The sequence below is a fragment of the Thalassophryne amazonica genome, chromosome 13 (assembly GCF_902500255.1).
Source record: "Thalassophryne amazonica chromosome 13, fThaAma1.1, whole genome shotgun sequence".
Lineage (NCBI taxonomy): Eukaryota > Metazoa > Chordata > Actinopteri > Batrachoidiformes > Batrachoididae > Thalassophryne > Thalassophryne amazonica.
The window spans coordinates 63,946,621-63,962,731 of NC_047115.1; the positions used below are offsets into that span (position 1 = coordinate 63,946,621).

The window sequence follows — 16,111 nt, forward strand, 5'->3', positions numbered from 1 at the left end:
TTTCCAAAACTGTGATGACCAGCCGAGCCGTGCGCGCAACGGGCCGTCACATACTGAAGAGCACCAGTGTGAGCGGTGAGATCTACACCATGGAGCATGCCGATGGCAGCCAATCAGACACGGCACTCGGGAGCCTAGGAAGTGGGATAAAGAAGCGGCGCTCGAGTCTCAGCCAACGTGTTGTTGCCATCCTGCCATCTCGACGCAGCCGGAGTACCTCCCAACTCAGCCAGACAGGTCAGAGTCCAGGCCGACTGTCAGCCTGAGAAACTATGACACGAAGATATACCTGCAGAAATCAAACACATGCACATGTAAAAGACCCCCTGACTTTACATTAAAGGTCTAATATTCATTTTATATTTACAGTTACATCTAATTGTCCTTCCCCTCTCAAATGTTGGCATTTAAATACACTCAACGTTCATCTTTAGTGTCGACCCTGAAATGTAACTTGTCTTTCCTTTGCAGGAATCATTTCCTTACATATTTGCATCAACTTAACTTGATTCATCAAAACCTTGGTCAAAACAATGAAACAAATAAAAAGGAATGGACACTGATGCATCTATCATCCCCCATGGGCAATTTGTAGAGGGTGCATTGATCAAATATTTTGAATTGGTATCAGTCCAGTATTGGCCAAAATTACTGCAGTGGTTGAAGAGCTATTCTAATCCATTCCATTGCACATCTGAGTTGTGTTGTGTGCTATGGATGTTTTCCTTTCGGAGAATAGCATACTTCTTCCATTGTTACTGTGTTTTGTTTTTTTTTTTTTTTTAGTGACTAGGTTAGCAGAATCCATGGAACTTAATGACTAACTTATTTCAGTGGCAGTTTTATGACAGGAAGTGAACACAACATGTTTGTTCAGTGTTCAAGTTGCCCTGAAAGAAAGGGTCATTTAAATTCTTATTTTTGGTCCATAGTGAAAATATACTGCTGTTTACTGGTAAATGTCATATTTACGCAGAAAGTGAGATTCCAGAAGCTGTCCTTTTTAGGTCTTCCTGAATCCATTTTTGGTAACTCGTGCCAGTGTTGGGGATGTAAATATTATGTTCATTTCCAAGTCATTGTTGGGGTTGTGGTTTAAGTGTCTGAGTCAAAGTCATTGCTTTTTTTCATGAAAATTCATCTTTGCAAGGTACATTTGTGGTTCAGTGCTACACAGGCTGTCAATCCCCTTCTTTTGGGCTGGTGGATGGACTGGCACTTCACCAGCCCAAAAACACTTTGCGAAGCTTGACACTGGGAAAGGCGATCTCTTGTTTGTGGATTCTGTGGGAATAACTCTGCTGTTGCCCTCAGAGAATGTTATGAAGTGGAAAAGCCATCTGGAGGGTGTCTGTGGAAGGTGGCAATTGGTGCGGTGGTGAGGGGTCATTCACCACAATGTGGCATCCATGTCCAAACCTATGGTAGCTCATGCGGATGGGCGCCTGGAACATCCTTTCTCTTAGAAATGGTGACCATCTCAGAGTGGATTCACTGATTTTTGGACTCACTGCCCTTATGGTCAGCATACTGAAGGAGTGGCAGGGGCACTGGAAGTAGGGGTGCAGCACCACCGGTTGGTGAGGACATGTAGATACAGGGGAAATAAGTTTTGATCAATTTCAAAACTTGTTTCTTGTATTCTAATACCATAATAGTAGCTCCAAAAGCCATCTTTTTAAAATTAAATTTGATTCCATTTTTTCTCTGTAGCTGAACACAGACAGATGGTTGATAGGGCATATGAATAAATTGTATCATTTGATAAGTTGCATTTTTTTTTCTTGTTTTGTCTTGTTGCCCATACACAATGGATCTGATTAGGAGAAAACTTACAGTCCAAATGTGACAAAAGTCCAATTCGAACAACATTTTTAATTCTTGCATGAAAACACTTTGTAATTGTTGATGGTGGAATTATTTTATTGTTTTGTGTTTTATTGTTGTTTTTATTATTTATTTAAATTTTAACTGTAATTATTATTAACTAGTGGTAGTGTGTTGTTTTTGTGTTTTGTTATTATTATTATTTATACATACCTGAATATGCTATGCTGTCTTGACATACATCAATTTAATATGCAAGTTTGCTGTCTCTTGCAGGTTAAAATTAGCCTGGCACAGAAAGACTAATTCTCAAATTCAGAAATAGGTTGAGAATTAACAAATTTATGAAACGAATTTATTTGCAAAATGAGTGGGTCTGGTTAAAAAGGTTAAGGTTAATTGCATTAAAATTACAAATATAATAAACACTGCATTGCTGCACAGCATTAAATGTGGTGTCAGGTCCTGAGAGGCCCTAAACTCTCTCACATCTTTCCTAGATGAGACCAGTGATGATGATGTCATCATGTCAACATTCTGGGCCCATATCTGCAAAGCAACTCAAAGAGCTCCTAACTTAGCCCAAAATTTCCTAGCAAGGAATCTTAGGCTAAGAGTGAGCCAGCAGATGTGTGAGAGCAAATCTGAGCAAGTATCAGGTCTGGAAGATAGTTCAGGCTAGACACAAATGCAGACATAAAGTGGAGAGGCTACCAAGCTGAAATTACGGATGAATTTACGATAGAAGTTAGCGAACCCCAGAAACCTCTGCACCTCCTTACGGCTGCCGGGTACCACCCACTCACGTACTGCCGCTACCTTATCAGGGTCCATCTGGATCCTCCCTTCTGTAATAACGAACCCCAGAAAAGACACTGTGGCTCTATGGAATTCACATTTCTCAGCTTTTACGTACAAATCGTTCTTCAGCAGGATGCGTAGCACAGACCTTACATGCTGGATGTGGGTTTCAAGATCAGATGAGAAAATTAGAATGTCATCTAAGTAAACGAAGACGAATTTGTTTAGATATTCACGTAAAACATCGTTAAGGTTCTGGAAAACGGCTGGTGCATTAGTAAGGCCAAAAGGCATCACCAGGTATTCGTAATGCCCCGTAGGTGTATTAAATGCAGTCTTCCACTCGTCTCCTTGCTTAATTCTGAGTAAGTGATATGCATTCCGGAGATCCAATTTTGTAAACACTTTGGCGCCCTCTAGTGATTCAAACACAGATGACATCAAAGGTAACGGATAGCGATTCTTCACGGTAATATCATTTAACCCACGATAATCTATGCAAGGACGAAGCGTTCTATCTTTCTTTTCAACAAAGAAAAACCCCGCTCCCGCGGGTGATGAAGAGGGCCGAATCAACCCAGCATCAAGAGACTCCTGAATATATTCCTGCATAGCGGTGCGTTCTGGGCCTGACAACGAATACAGTTTTCCCCAGGGTGGACTTGCCCCAGGCAGGAGATCTATGGCACAGTCATAAACACAATGAGGTGGAAGTGACTTTGCTTTAGCCTTGCTAAATACTAGCGCTAAATCATGATAACAGGCTGGTACTCCCATGAGATCAGGAGGAACAGCAAGCAGTGGAGATTTTGACCTGATCAAACATTTCCCAGAGCAAGATGATCCCCACTCGCTTATTGTCCCATTGACCCAGTTGATATTAGGGCTGTGCTGTTGCAGCCAGGGGTGCCCCAGGATCACAGGGTGAGTCATCTTGTCAAAAACAAAGAAACTAATTGATTCCACATGGTTCTCATTGACAGTCAAACGTACGGACTGAGTTCGGTGAGAAATCTGTTCCAATTCATGGCCATCCACCGCCCTAACCACCAGGGGGCGCGGGAGGCGAAATAATTCAAGGCGCAGGGACTTGGCGAGCAATGGTAATATAAAATTAGCATCAGAACCTGAATCCACAAATGCGCGCACCAACTCAGTGGACTGATCTGATTCTAATTTAGCAGAAAGAAAATTCTGAGAAGCTGAGGAAGAAATTGAGCTGTGACTCACCCGTACTGAGGCTTGACGCTGTGCCAAGGCACCCCTGACAGGGCAACAAGAGACACAGTGACCTGATTGTCCACAATAAAAACAAAGTCCGTCGTCGTCTGCGGTGTCGTTCCTCTTGTGATAGATGCGAGTGGCCCAGCCGCGAGGGTTCTTGTACTCTATATTGTGTGGAGACAACCTCGGTGTGGTGAGATGAAGCTCCGCCCTGGTTAGAAGTGGAGCCGCGTCGTGGCTGGTAGTGCATCTCCTGGCGTGGGCATTCCTATAAGCGCCGGTCGATCCGGATCGCCAGGGCAATCATCTCGTCCAAATCTTCGGGAAGTTCGGCAGCGATCAACTTGTCCTGGACGTCGGCGGCCAGCCCGTGGAAAAAGACATCATGGAGGGCGGCTGGATTCCACTCGCTCTTGGTGGCAAGAATGCGGAAGGCCACCGCATAATCTGCCACCCAGCGAGTGCCCTGCTTCAACCTCAGAAGGGAGCGCGCCGCCTCGCGTCCCGGAGAGGTGTGCTGGAACACCTGCTGGAGAGCTCTAGTGAAAGCTGGAGGGAGGAGCAAGATGGCGACTGACGGCTCCACTCCCCTTTGGCCCACGCTGCAGCCCGGCCAGATAAGTGTGAAATCATGTATGCTATCCTCGTCCTATCGGACGGAAACATAGATGACATTAATTCGAAGTGCAGTTCACACTGTGTGATAAATGGTTGAACATCTCCAGTCTCTCCAGAGAAACGCTCCGGTTGAGACAGCTGAGTGCAAATGGCTGCGTCAAGTACGGGTGCCGGGAGGGCGGTTGGTGTTCTTAGTGGGGAGAGACTGGTGCTACCTCTAGCTTGGTCCGGGCTGGCCTGAGAGTTGAGCTTCGACAGGAGTTGTTCCATAAGAGTGCTCACTGTGGACATAAAAGCATCCTGACGTTGTGCTAGCTCGCTAAAGCTGGTGCTGAGAGCAGCGAGCCGATCCTGTTGCTTGTCGAGTCTGCTGTGTCCATTGTTGGCCAGATTGATTTATCAGGTCTGGAAGATAGTTCAGGCTGGACACAAATGCAGGACTCTGACAACAGGCTCTGTATGCAAAAACAGTTTACTGAAACAGTAAACGGGGTCCGGTACACAGAAAGGCAGTCCAACAGGAATAACAAAACCAGGAACATCAGGCAAAGGTGTGGTCGAGGAAACAAGCAGGTGGTCAAAAAACACATGAAGCAGGCCGAACAAGAAAACAAGATACAGAGTTGGAGAGAAGGCACTAGGCGCATCAATCTGGTGAGGGAGTAAAGCAAAATGAGGAGCTTAAATACACCCAGGTGATGAGGTGCAGATTGAGAGCAGGTGTGCATGGAATACACCAGAATGAGGGTGTGGCCAGAGAGAGGGAAAGACCCACCACCAAGAGCCAGCAGAGACAGACAAGAGAAAAAGTGACAGACAGACCCAAAGAGGAAAAACTCCAACAAGAGAACAAACAAAACACAAAACAACTGAAAAAAAAAAAAAAACACAAAGCCAAGAAATAAAAGCAGACAAAACTCAATTCCTGACAGCAAGGAGGTGACAGAAACTCAGCAGACACTGGGAGACATTTGAGATACACCTTGGAAAGGTTACCATTATATGATAGAGCTGACAAATTCACTCTCAAGTTCACAACTAAAGCCAATTTAGAGTCATCAGTTGTTCTAATAATTTCCTTTGCCTGTGGGACAAAACTGATTACCTGGAGAAAAGGTGCATATATTCACACATTTAATGCACTGTAAGGCCCAGTCACACCAGTCAGGGGTTACAACCACCTTTCCACAGGTTCAAAATGTTGCAGTTGTGCTTGCCACATTTGCTCAACTGTCACTCAAGAAATGAGTGTTGGCAATGTGTCACAGGCTGAAAATCAGTTGCAGAACATATCCTGAATGTTCAGAATTGGAGTTCTGACTCCTATGACTCAAAAATTCAGTGACTGGTTTAAAAGAAGTGTGCAACAGTAGTCGCAGCCAGAAGGAGCCCAGGCATAAAAAGAAAGAGACGAACAGCTCTGGTGCTGAAATTTAGGTCCTTGTAAAGAGAGTCATACATACAAAAACATCAGACATATCAGAAGAGACAAGCTAAAAAAAATAAAATTAATAATAATAATAATATGAGTGAAGCGATGCGCAGCGGTGCAAAGCTCGCTCATGGTACAGAGAGTCCCAAACAGGAAGTGCCACATTTTGACTCCACAGTGAAACAGGAAATGTCATACATTTCCTGGATCAACACTTCTTGGATTGACAAACAAGATTTTGTGGAATCCCACGGGAACTCAGTCGCAAGTTCACACTGAAACAGAAAGTGCCAAATTTTCAGTCACAGTGAAGCACGGAATGTCAAATGTTGAACACTTCCCGGCATGGGTGGAGCTAGAGCAGAGGCCAGGGTTGCACTGGACTCCCCTGGAATCTGATTGGACACAGATGATTGACATGTCACGGCACATACAAAAGAAAAAAAAAAAAAGAGCTGTATTCTGAAATCGGTGACATATATTGACTGCTAAGCCCATCCTCTACAGTAGTTGGTGCTGTATACCACAAAAGTTCTAATCCACCTTAGTAGAAGAAGAAAAAGGTTTGACTCATTTGAAAATGAACATTTCATCTGAACCACAGACTCCAAATTACACCAAAGTTATATCGTGATAAACGACTGTATTTTATGCCAGAAATGAGGTCCAGGTTGTTAAAAGCGGCATTTCCCCTTTAATTCGGGTTGACTTATACGAGGTCTATTAGAAAAGTATCCGACCTTATTATTTTTTTCAAAAACCATATGGATTTGAATCACGTGTGATTACATCAGACATGCTTGAACCCTCGTGGGCATGCGAGAGTTTTTTCACGCCTGTCGGTTACGTCATTCGCCTGTGGGCAGTCTTTGAGTGAGGAGTCGTCCACCCGCTCGTCGATTTTTTTCATTGTTTAGGAATGGCTCAGAGACTGTTGCTTTGTTTGATAAAAATTTTTTCAAAACTGTAAGGCACAACTGAGTGGACACCATTCAATAAATTCAGCTGGTTTTCGGTAAAAATTTTAACGGCTGATGAGAGATTTTGGTCTGGTAGTGTTGCTTTAAGGACGGTCCACGGCGCCTGACGGCGATCTGCGCTTCGAGGCGGCAGCGTCTCGCCGTTTCAAGTTGAAAACTTCCACATTTCAGGCTCTGTTGATGCAGTAAGTCGTCAGAGAACAGAGAACTTTCAGAAGAAGTCGGCATGAGGAGTTTATTCGGACATTCCATTGTTAACGGTCATTTTGTAATGAAAGAACGTGCGGGCAGAGTCACATGTCGGGCTGGACCCGACCGCGGGGGGTCGCGGCAGGAAAAACACCTCCGTTGGAAATCTTAACGGGCAAGTTGGAACATGCCCAAGCTGTTAAACAATTTCTCAGTTACTCACTTGTTGAAAGCCATTAAAAGCCGCCTGAATTCTACAAATGGTTTTCAACACGGAGGTGTTTTTCCTGTCGCGGCGCACACAGATTTGCCGAGTCGTCACGGAAACGACTCAGCGAATTTGCGCGTACGTCTTTCATTAAAAAAATGTCCTTAAACAGTGGAATGTCCGCATAAATTCCTCATGCCGGCCTCTTCTGAATCTTCTCTGTTCTCTCACGATGTCCTGGGTGAATTAAGCCTTAAATTAGGATGTTTTCAGCTCGAAACAGGCCGACGACAGTGCCTGGAAGCGCTGCAGGACGTCCCGCTCCGTGGGAAGTCCTTACACCGACAGAAACACCCCATAATCTCTCATCAGCCGTTAAACTTTTCACAGAAAACCAGCTTAATTTCTCGAATAGTGTCCACTCGGATATTCCTCACAGGTCCAGAAAAAATTTTGATAAAGCAACGCGCGCCGTCTCGAGCAGCGTGTGAAACAAAGGAATTCAGCCGAGAGGGCGGGACCACATCTCACTCAAGGCCTGCCCACAGGGAAATGACGTCACCGACACGCGTGAAAAAACTCACGCATGCGCACGAGGGTTCAAGCATGATTGGTGTAATCGCATGTCATTCAAATCCATATAGTTAAAAAAAATAAATAAAAGGGTCGGTTTATTATCTAAGAGACCTCGTATATACATGTTTTTCCAGTGATATTAAATGAGCAGGCAGCTGTTGATTCAGGAGATATAACTTCAAGATGTTCAGGCTGAAAGAAATGCAGGTAACTTAACAGGTAACAGGTTATTCCTATTCTGTTCTGTATAAAACCTGTGTAACCTCTTAATTTTGCTCTCTGAAGGACTTAATTTTAAATAACCTCTTAATTTTGCTGAGTGATGCACCAGTGACACAATTTTAGATAAATAAATCTAAAGTTAAAATGGACTGCATTTATATAGCACTTTTCCATCTGTATCAGATGCTCAAAGCGCTTTACACATCAATGCCTCACATTCACCCCGACGTCAGGCTGCTGCCATGCAAGGCACCCACTACACACCAGGAGCAACTAGGGGTTTAAGGACCTTGCCCAAGGGTCCTTAGTTATTTTCCAGTCAGGCTGGGATTTTAACTGAGGATCCGCTGGCCTCAAGCCCAACGCTTAACCACGAGACCATCACCTCCCCAAACTAGACCATCACCTCCCCTAAACCATCACCTCCTTAAACTTAAACTGAAAGCAAATCTCAAAAACTTGATATAAATGAATTAAAAATATAAAATCCAGCTTCCTGATGAAGTGGTGTAGAGGAGGATTTTCTTAAAACGAAGACCTGATAGTTCAGCTACAATTTGACAGAAAGTACATCTGAGGTGAAAGCCTAGATTTGATGTTTTGGTGAAAGAAACTTTTGGTTTTTCTTCATAATTAATGTAAATAAAGTCCAAGACATATTCAGTGACTTGGAAATGCTCATGTTTCTATCCCCTGACTTGTCTCAAGAAAACTGGCAATAAAACTGATTATAATCCAGGTATTATCAAGATTTAGAGATCTGCTTTCAGAGTTTGAAAAGAGAATTTCAGAAATTTTTATTCTTTAACATTTTTTGTATTTCTTGTATTTGAAATGGCATAAACAAATTAAAATGTGTGAAATACCAAGTGTTCCAATACTTTTGGAGGGCACTCTATCCTAACCTTATGATGAGTGCAAAATGAGTGTGGTATTATTACTGTTTTGTTTAAGAATGTTTAATTTTCAGTGTTGCTGCATTTTGTGTGAAATCATAGTCATATTGTATATCATATTGATATGACAATATTAAGATACAATTTTGCAATATTGTGTAGCCCTACTGTCAACTAACTGAAACATTTGAATATACATTTACATCTACATTAAAAAATGTTTAAAGCAGCAGGGGGTTAAGAGGGCTGTAATTAGCGGGGTCGGGGGGTGGAGCTGAAATGTTTTAGCCATGCTAATGCTCCCCTGAATCATTTGCTCAAAAAAAGTCTGAAGGACCTAAATGACATGGTGAGATGCTGAAGAGCTCCACTCATTCATGTCTGCAACATATACATATTAATAATAATAAAAGTAAATAAATAATCCAATCTGCATTAAGAGCCATGGAGTATGTTGTGCGCAACAAGGCAGATAAACCAAACATGCAAAGTTTGTTTTTCAAATGCATCTTTTTATGCATCTCAATGGCAGAACCAAACACTGGACAGTTCCTTTTACACAGACATTTGTGTTGCATGGATGCACACAATCTGTATGTCGTATTTCAAAATGGTAAAATACAGATAATTTCTCAGAATTACAGTACTTCACCCCACCTACCCAAATAAAGCCTATCTGGCCTGAAAAATTCATGCAATAAGGGATTTACCAATCAGTCATAGTGCACGCATGATAAGGTTTTCATGGAGGCAGAATAGGAAGTATTTTGCAGGTTTTGCATGCTGACCACGATTCACATTCATCAATAAGGTGACAGATCATACCCATTTTTAACCCAACTGTTGATGAATGAAAAGAAGACTGTATTAAAAAGTAAAAAAGTATTAATTACAACCCCAATTCCAATGAAGTTGGGACGTTGTGTAAAATGTAAATAAAAACAGAATACAATAATTAGCAAATCCTCTTGAACCTATATTCAATTGAATACACCACAAAGACAAGATATTTAATGCAAAAACAAAGAGTTCACTGCGCTTCTGCACAGCACAAACAAATCTGGTGCAACCAGGCAGGACCAATTTGTAAAAAAGAAGAAATAACTGGTGCAGCACAGAAATAAGTGCAAAAAGTCTTTACTAAGGTGCTGAAAGGAAAAAAAATGTTCAAAAATGTTTTCCTTTCAGCACCTTATTAAAGACTTTTTGCACTTATTTCTGTGCTGCACTAGTTATTTCTTCTTTTTTACAAGATATTTAATGTTCAAACTAATAAACTTTATTGTTTTTGTGCAAATATTTGCTAATTTTGAAATGGATGCCTGCAACATGTTTCAAAAAAGCCGGGACAGTAGTATGTTTATCACTGTGTTACATCACCTTTCCTTCTAACAACACTCAATAAGTGCTTGGGAACTGAAGACACTAATTGTTGAATCTTTGTAGGTGGAATTCTTTCCCATTCTTGCTTGATGTACGACTTCAGTTGTTCAACAGTTGTCGTATTTTGCGCTTCATAATGCGCCACACATTTCAATGGGTGACAGGTCTGGAATGCAGGCAGGCCAGTCTGGTACCCGCATCTTTTACTACGAAGCCACGCTGTTGCAACACATGCAAAATGTGGCTTGGCATTGTCTTGCTGAAATAAGCAAGGATGTCCCTGAAAACGAAGTTGCTTGGATGGCAGCATGTGTTGCTCCAAAAGCTAGATGTACTTTCAGCATTGATGGTGCCATCACAGATGTGTATGTTGCACATGCCAGGGGCACTAACACACCTCCATACCATCACAGATGCTGGCTTTTGAACTTTGCGATGGTAACAGTCTTGATGGTTGTTTTCCTCTTTTGTCCGGAGGACACGACGTCCATGATTTACAAAAACAATTTGAAACGTGGACTCATCAGACCACAGTACACTTTCCACTTTGTGTCTGTCCATTTCAAATGAGCTCAGGCCCAGAGAAGGCGGCGGCATTTCTGGATATTGTTGATGTATGGCTTTCACTTTGCATGGTAGAGTTTTAACTTGCACTTCTAGATGTAGCGACGAACTGTGTTAAGTGACAATGGTTTTCTGAAGTGTTCCTGAGCCCATGCGGTAAGATCCTTTACACAATGATGTCAGTTTTTAATGCAGTGCCACCTGAGGGATCAAAGGTCACGGGCATTCAGTGTTTGTTTTCGGCCTTGCCGCTTACGTGTAGAAAGTTCTCCAGATTCTCTGAATCTTCTGATTATATTATGGACTGTAGATGATGGAATCCCCAAGTTCCTTGCAACTGAACATTGGGAAACATTGTTCTTAAACTGTTGGACTATTTTTCATGCAGTTGTTCACAAAGGGGTGATCCTCGCCCCATCTTTGCTTGTGAACGGCTGAGCCTTTTGGGATGCTCCTTTTATACCGAATCATGACACTCACCTGTTTCCAGTTAGTAACCTGTTCACCTGTGGAATGTTCCAAACAGGTGTTCTTTGAGCATTCATCAACTTTCCCAGTCTTTTGTTGCCCCTGCCTCGGCTTTTTTTGAAATTGTTGCAGGCATCCATTTCAAAATGAGCAAATATTTGCACCAAAAAAAAAAGGTTTATCAGTTTGAACATTAAATATCTTGTCTTTGTGGTGCATTTAATTGAATATAGGTTGAAGAAGATTTGCAAATCATTGTATTCTGTTTTCATTTACATTTCACACAGCGTCCCAACTTCAATGAAATTGGGGTTGTATAACATTAAGCAGTCATGTCACTGATGTTTGCTCAGTGGTCCTGTGTTGTTAGCCAAACAACTAATGCCATTGCTGTCCATTTTAAAACACACTATTTTGCACCAACCCATGTCTTATTTGAGGTGCACTTTTCTTTAACTTTTAGTCCAATTGTGCACACACCTACAAGACAAATATGTTGGGGTGCATCATGGAAAAATTGCATCAGGGTGTGTCCCTGTGTCTTGCATAGCTTGTCATCCTATATGAATGGCAGTAGCACACACATGTTGCTGTAGACATGCTTCTTTTGCGCAGACACATCCACTGTCCTCTTCAACAAAAAACACCACTGTTCAACACCACCTCCAGCTTTTGCAGCTTGGTAGAACTGTCAGTGACAGTGTCAGTGGCTGTACTTCAGATGCATATCAGTCAAGTAACAGTCCTACCATAGTCATGTGAGTTTTAGCAAAAAAGCTACTTTCACACTGTCGTCCCACAACAGTGTTGCCGTCATTGTGCATATGGTGTGTAATTGCAATGGTCACAAAGGCACTAACACACTGTTATGATCCCCCTTTTTTTCAGAAAAGTCCAATACCATATTCTTGAGGGGGTGGCAACAGTGACTGTTTGGCAACTGCATTAAATCACAGACACTCTAAACACTGTGTGACTGGGGCTTTTAGATCCAATTCGTCTAACACCTCATGCAATTTACTGAAGAAATATAAAATGTGTACTTACAGAAACTGCAATGCGAATAGACTAGAGCCAGAAAAAACTCAAACTTTTTATATTGACAAACACCTTTCCCAGTCTATGTGGTCTTGATGTTGTTCTTTTTCTTGTTTATTGGCTTTGTTGTTGTTGTTGTGTGTTATTTCAGAGGCAGCTGGTAAGGCGGCGGAGAGACAGAAAGGTAAAGCAATAGTTAGACAGTTTGAAATACAGGTATATGTGCAAATACTATAACACAGAAAGAAAGGCAAACTCGAGCAAGTAGTATTCCACTTAAGAATTTACAGTACATTTGCTCATCAGTTTAGGGCTGCAACGCAAACGTCACTATTTTTGTTCACAGGTATTGATCAGAGCTGGTTGTTCTGGTTGTTTTGGTTGCAAGATGATGTTTACTTCATTAAAGAAAAGTAAAGAGCAAATTACATTGTTATTTTGCCAACTATATTTAGACAATATGACGAAACAAAATATTGAATTCACAACTAAAAGTAAATTTGTTCAAAATGAAAACCGTGGAATTTAACCTGTCAACCAATTCAGCCAGACTAAGAATATAATGTGAAATATGAAAAAAACAAAAAAACAAAACACATTTCCCCATATACACTTTAGATTACTGGACTTTCACAAAAAGTAGTAGTACAGTACAGTAGTACCATGGCTCCATTGCTGAGCACACTTCATTTATTTTAAAGTTCTGAAAGCTATGCCGGGGTCATGTCAATGAACATGAATTTGTATTTTTTTTGTTGCTTTATCATTGGTATACTGCATGTGCATTACATACCAGAATTATCTACAGTGCTTTTCCATCATGATTAAACTTGGCTTTATCACAAAAATGAGCTCAAACAGCATCTTCCAAAATGAGTTTATTTACATTCTTGACAACATTTTAAGCTCCCTTATCACATCTTCTGAAACACTGATGTTAAACTCTGACAGTTGATATGATGCCTGTTATGATCCAGCAAGAAAACACATGACATCTTAGTTTAGTGGCTGGCTTGAAATAGCCAGACTGTTGTGTTGCAGTCTTGGTCAATATTATTGGCACTCAAAAATGTTAAACACAGAATTTCATGTATTTTGCATAATCAGTACTTTTTAAAACCATAATCTGTCATTATTGAACAACAACAACAAACATCTTCTTGTTGTGTTGTGGTTCTTCTTCTTTTGGCTGCTCCCATTAGGGGTCACCACAGGAGATAATCTGTTTCCATCTCACCCTGTCCTCTCCATCTTCCTCTGTCACACCAACCACCTCCATGTCCTCCCTCACCATATCCATAAACCTCCTCTTTGGCTTCCCTCTTCTCCTCCTGCCTGGTGGATTCATCCTCAGCATCCTTCTCCCTATAAACCCTGCGTCCCTGCTCTGCACATGTGCAAACCATCTCAGTCTCACCTCTCTGACTTTGTTTCTAAGCTGCCCTACCTGTTCCATCTCTGTGATATTCATTCATTCATTCATTTTCTCCGGGTAACCATGGCAGAAGGCAGCAGCTCCACCCACACTTCCCAATACTCAGCCAAGTCCTCTAACTCTTCCTGGGGGATCCTGAGGTGTTCCCAAGCCAGGTGGGAATTATAATATACATTGGACATTTTAATTGCTAATCCAGCAATCCTTATCTCTCCCAAAGAAAATTGCAGCATCTTGAGCTCTGCCACCTCCATCTCCATCTCCTGTCTTTTTTGTTTGCGGCACCATCTCTAAGCCGTACAACATTGCTTATCTCACGATTGTCTTGTAAACTTTCCCTTTCACTCTTGCAGATATCCTTCACTCCTGCCACCTTTCTCCACCCAAGTATTTAAAAGCATCAACCATAAAAACATCTACTCTTTGCAACCACACTATTCCACCTGGCTCCCTCTGTTTCACACACATGTACTCAGTCTTGCTCCTACTGACTTTCATTCCCCTTCTCTCCAGAGCATATCTCCACGTTTCCAGGCTAGACTCAGCCTATTCTCTGCTCTCAGTGCAGATTCAAGGGTGCCAATGAATTTGATTAGGACTGTATGTCTTTACGCATGATTATGCATATTTACACATATCATGCATCATATCGTGATAGCGATATCAGATAATATTCTCTTGTTACAGCAGCTGTTACACCCAGAGTATAAGCATATTGTCAATACACTATATCATATAATAGAATAAAAGCTGTTAATTAAATGTATTCGCATAAGTTAAATTGAAACGTACTGACATACTCTTATTACAGTCATCATAGATCCAACTTAGACAGTTGCAGGCAGACAGAGAACAGATAGATTTCTAAAGTGTAATTTTTCTTGACAGGGAAAAAAAAAAACTTTTCCTGGACTGTTTCTCCTGCACGCTTCCTTACTTCCTCACCATTTTGTTTAAAGGTGTGGTTCAGTTTGAGAAGCCCTGCTGAATGTCTTGAAATTTTTAGTGGTTTGATGTGTTGTAGTAACTGTCTTCTCCACATTTTTTTAGTTTTCCTAACAACAGATAAATAAAAACAATCATTATTAAACTGTCATATGACTAAAAGGATTTAATGATGGTTCAAAAAATATCAGCGGGCTTTCCAGAAAGAGCTGAACTCTTCCTTTAAGGTTGGATGCACAATGGATGACAATGACCGTCTCTGCCAATCATTCAAGAGCTTTTGGGTGGATTGTGATTGTCATCCTTCTCTTCCTGCTGTTAAATCGTTGCTTAACTAAATGCTGCTTAATGCGAACAAGTTGAAAGTGACTGCTTCCCTCACCTCTCCAAACCCTGAAAGCACCCTAACAACCCAAAAGACCTCACCTCGTGCACCAGTGGATCCCTCTGCTGCTCTCTTTTAGGTTTTTGCCTTGTTACTGAAGCGCAATAATTAGTGCATGAGATGACTTACATAGTGATAAGTCTCATAGTTATCAGGCTTATCAAAATTGTGACATTTATGCAAAAAGAAACAACCTCTGGAAGCTTGTAGTCCAATTCTACAAGTGTATATTTGCAAAAGCAGGATGATTTTGAACATTGGGAAGCTGTGACATGACACGCCTGATAACTGACCTCCTTTGTTAAAACTGCAAGTCCACTGTTTGAAAGCTCAAAGTTGGTTGTTCTTTTTGTATTTTCTGCAGAAACACCAGCAGGTAAGAAGGTGGGTAAGGGTGGCGGCAGCACCATCCAGAGGAGTGTGGAGACTGGTATGGCCGTGGAATACCCACGAGGAGGGACAGCAATGAACCGGCAGGCCAGCAGAGAGTTGACTGATGGCAGCATGAACAGTTACAGCTCTGAGGGGAAGTATGTAGACATGAACAACTGTCATGTTCTTCCTGTGTTTATGTGGGTTTCCTTCCGGGAGCTCTGGTTTTCCTCCTACATCTCAAGACATGCAAGTTAGGTGAATTGGAAACATAAAATTGTCCAGGTTTCCCTTGTAAAAGAGATCTCAATCTCAATGGGACTAACCTGATTTCTTTAGACATCTCGGGGGATTAATATATGAACATTCACATTTCACTGAATATGTTCAACGGCATGATGCTGGAAGGTAAATCTGCCTGGAAAAAGCACTTCTCAGAAACTGGCACAAGAGAAACTCAAACCTGGATTTGTTGTGTTTTTGTGTTTGACCTATCCTTCTCTGTGCCAGTCCACCATGAAGCTGTACATCTGGTGATACAACAGAAA

The 16,111-nt window shown here is 41.7% G+C and overlaps 1 protein-coding gene across 14 annotated transcripts in view; it reads left to right on the forward strand.

Annotated features, from left to right (window-relative positions):
* Window positions 1-16,111, forward strand: part of LOC117523394 (regulating synaptic membrane exocytosis protein 1-like) — a 343,959-nt gene that overhangs the window by 320,283 nt on the left and 7,565 nt on the right. For 13 of the 14 annotated variants that reach the window (XM_034184908.1, XM_034184909.1, XM_034184910.1 and 10 more), the window contains 3 exons: window positions 23-237; window positions 12,578-12,610; window positions 15,556-15,721. In XM_034184908.1, coding sequence (XP_034040799.1) covers window positions 23-237; window positions 12,578-12,610; window positions 15,556-15,721 — 414 coding nt within the window. The remainder of the gene's footprint in view (window positions 1-22; window positions 238-12,577; window positions 12,611-15,555; window positions 15,722-16,111) is intronic. The other variant, XM_034184915.1, reaches the window with a different exon arrangement.